Genomic DNA, 3,223 nt, shown 5'->3' with positions numbered 1-3,223 from the left:
AAATTAATGTAATTTGGTAAACAAATTAGAGGAGTTTAATTAGGGGTCTTAGACTTTCATATCGGTAATGATTAGCCGACTAGGGTTAGACGTTACTGTCGTATGACGGCGATATTCAACTGATCCCTTACGGTCACACCTATAGTATGGAGCCCCAATGGAAAAACTAATTATTTATATAAGATACAATTTAATTAGTCTCTTACATTAATTGAGTTTTATTAGTCAAGTGAATTTTATATTTGATGACGAGTTTAGAATATTAATTAAATTTATTATTTAATTATATGATAACTGACTAATAAATTTTATATTATGTTATTATGATTAAATGAGATGGTATTTAGTAGTTAAAGGTTAACTTACTAAATATTTGAGGTATGTATGTATATATTGTGAGGCGGAGGTAATTAGCTAATAATATTTACATGGAGTTGTAAAATTAGCTAATTGGATTTTATAAGACACTTTTTATATTGATAAAATGGTCAAATGTCACATAAAAGTTAATTGTATATTAGTCAGTAATTTATATTATTTAAATGTTAAATAATTAAAGTAATATTTAATTATATGGGATAATTAAATATAAGACTTATAAGCATTTGCAGGACAAATATCAAAAGTCGAAATAAGACTAATAATACCAAACGGGATGGAAATGATGATGTCATTAGGATGACATCTTCTTAGCCTAGTCTTTGGTCATCACCACCAGGTTTTATTGCCCATTTGTAAAAATTTCCATGTCTATAAATACCTCACTATTTACATCATTTAGAGGCTATGTTTTATGAGTCAAAAAAAATCCCTCTTAGGTTCTTCATCAAACTTGATCAATAGTTGATCAAAGCAAACCACATAATATTGACAAATTATTAATTTTTTTTTTTGTGTGATAAAAGGTAAGATTTCATTAAAGCTCATAACAAACTATTACAAGTGTTAGCTACATCAACCATTTTAGTACATCACAATCATACTCTAAGGCAGATATTTTTACATTAGGCCTAAAGAGTTGATCCAAACCCTATCCTCCCTATTTAAGGCCATCTGACCTTGGCGAATTCTGATCTTCATCATATTGTAAATGGTATTCAGCACAATCTCAGGCCGTTGAAGGGATCCATCCAGTCTTGCTCTATTCCTTTCGTGCCATATGTTGTAGTACACTGCTGCATACGCACATACACATACTCCTTTATTTATCCAAGACCATTTCCTTCTTCCAATCTAAATAATGGCATTAGCAGAGGGGACTGGAATATGAATAAAAGAAGCCATACCTGCCACCAGTCCCTGACTGTATACACACTGATGGAATAAGTGTACCCCAGTTTCAGAGGCAGTACCACACAGACAGCAAAGATCATCAAGACAGATGCCATGTCGAAACAGTTTGTCCTTGACATTTAAAGCATTCCTCATTATCAACCAAATTAGGAATCTATGCTTGGGTAAACACCGGCTATGCCATACTAACTTATACCACCCAATTGGCTGTTGTTTGGTTCTGATCCAATGGTATCCTTCATGGATTCTATATCCCTTAGGGTTGGCAGTCCATTGTCCCATACTGTAACTAGGCTGCATAAGGTCTTTAACTTTACATATAGTCTTCAAATTCCAACCCATATGAGTCTTAGGTTGGTAGGAAGCCCAATCAACACCTTTTATACAAATCTGGTTGACCCGTTTGACCCATAAACTATCTGGTTTGGTATAGATCCACCAAACCAGTTTACCAATAGCAGCAACATTCCAATCCAAACTGTATTTAACTCCTAAACCACCTTCTCTTTTTGGAGAACAAACCCATTCCCATTTGACCATATGAGCTCTAGAATAGTCACTTGATCCATCCCAAAGATAGTTCCTGCAATATGCATCAATCTTCCTAAGAACTCCATTTGGAATAAGGAAGATATTAGCCCAGTAACTATAAAGTCCAGTGAGCACAAAATTAACTAGGGAGAGCCTGCCACCATAAGATAATTTTCGAGTGCCAAAGCATCTGATCTTATCCAGTATGTTATCAGCCATAATTTGACATTCCTTCTTGCTCAGTTTGCTAGGATTAATAGGAATCCCCAAATATCTAAATGGCATAGCACCTTCAACACACCCAGAAACCTTCAATACTTCATCTTTGACCTGCCTAACTAGCCATTCCATTAAATAGATGTTGGATTTTGAGGAGTTCATGTGAAGGCCAGATGCAGCAGAAAAAGAAAGAAAGGATCTTAGGAGCACTGTGATAGAAAGCACATCCTCTCTACTGAATAAGAGAAGATGCTTTGGCACTCACCTTATTATCAATGTTAAGGCACAAATTATAATATACATCAAGTATTATTATTGTAATAATACTTAAATATTATCAAGGGTTAGTTATTTTAAATATCTAGTTAATATTTATAGTAATTTTGGGGTGAAGTCTTGGGTCCCATCTTAAGGAAGGCTTCTCTTTTAGAGTCTAGGAAGATCATCCAAGCTTGTAGAAATTCGATAAGACAACAATGGTTGTTGTTCTTATTTGCCTATATCAATGTGAGGAATTTCTTCTCTTATCTTTTATTTATTTTTGCATGCATGTTGTTTTAGGCTACATAATATTATGTTAATGAAATTAAATAAATAATTAGAGGAGTCAAATTAGGGGTCTAATACTAACATATACCTTGGTCAAACAAAGCATAAACCGGTGCTTAACATTGATACTAAAGAGAAGGACTCATGCCAAGAATGACTCTCGTTGCCATGGATAAGGTCGTCCACTATCCAAAGGTTCTGAGTAAGGAGTAAGAGAACCGATTGGGAACCTCTTTAATCGAACACCCAATCTCGCCCGTTTTCGCGGCCTATACTGATCGATTTTGGTTGCTATTGCAAAAGTTGATAAAATTGTTTAAATGCATGAATGCGCATCCATTAGTTTAACATAACATGTGAAGATTTGCTTTGTTTGTTGTTTATGCATATACCAAGAAATTGGTGTCGAAGTTGGATTTAGATTGATTTGCATGTGAAAACGGAAATTATAAAATGATAACATGTGTAAAAATGTGTGTGTTAAATCGACCTACGATACGTTCATGTTTGATCGTAGTCGAGGAAGTTTTGAAGGTACCGAAACAAAAGGCCTATGGTGTACGGAAGCCTATAGAGGCGCGAGTCTTACTGCACCATAATGGCCTCTAGTCAGATATGAGAAGAATAGTGA

General features: G+C 34.6%; 1 protein-coding gene across 1 annotated transcript; it reads right to left on the bottom strand.

Annotated features, from left to right (window-relative positions):
• Window positions 1–1,233: 1,233 nt before the first annotated feature.
• On the bottom strand, window positions 1,234–2,175 carry LOC141632416 (uncharacterized). The gene has a single exon (XM_074444964.1). It carries the CDS (start codon window positions 2,173–2,175, stop codon window positions 1,234–1,236), a length of 942 nt encoding a protein of 313 aa, XP_074301065.1.
• Window positions 2,176–3,223: the final 1,048 nt, after the last annotated feature.

Source organism: Silene latifolia, chromosome Y, assembly GCF_048544455.1.
Source record: "Silene latifolia isolate original U9 population chromosome Y, ASM4854445v1, whole genome shotgun sequence".
Taxonomy (NCBI): Eukaryota; Viridiplantae; Streptophyta; class Magnoliopsida; order Caryophyllales; family Caryophyllaceae; genus Silene; species Silene latifolia.
The sequence above is the reverse complement of the archived record's forward strand: the minus strand, read 5'-3'. Positions and strand labels throughout refer to the sequence as shown.

Excerpts from the sequence above, each read along its gene's own strand:
- LOC141632416 (XM_074444964.1), bottom strand. The coding sequence starts at position 2,175 with ATGGAATGGCTAGTTAGGCAGGTCAAAGATGAAGTATTGAAGGTTTCT.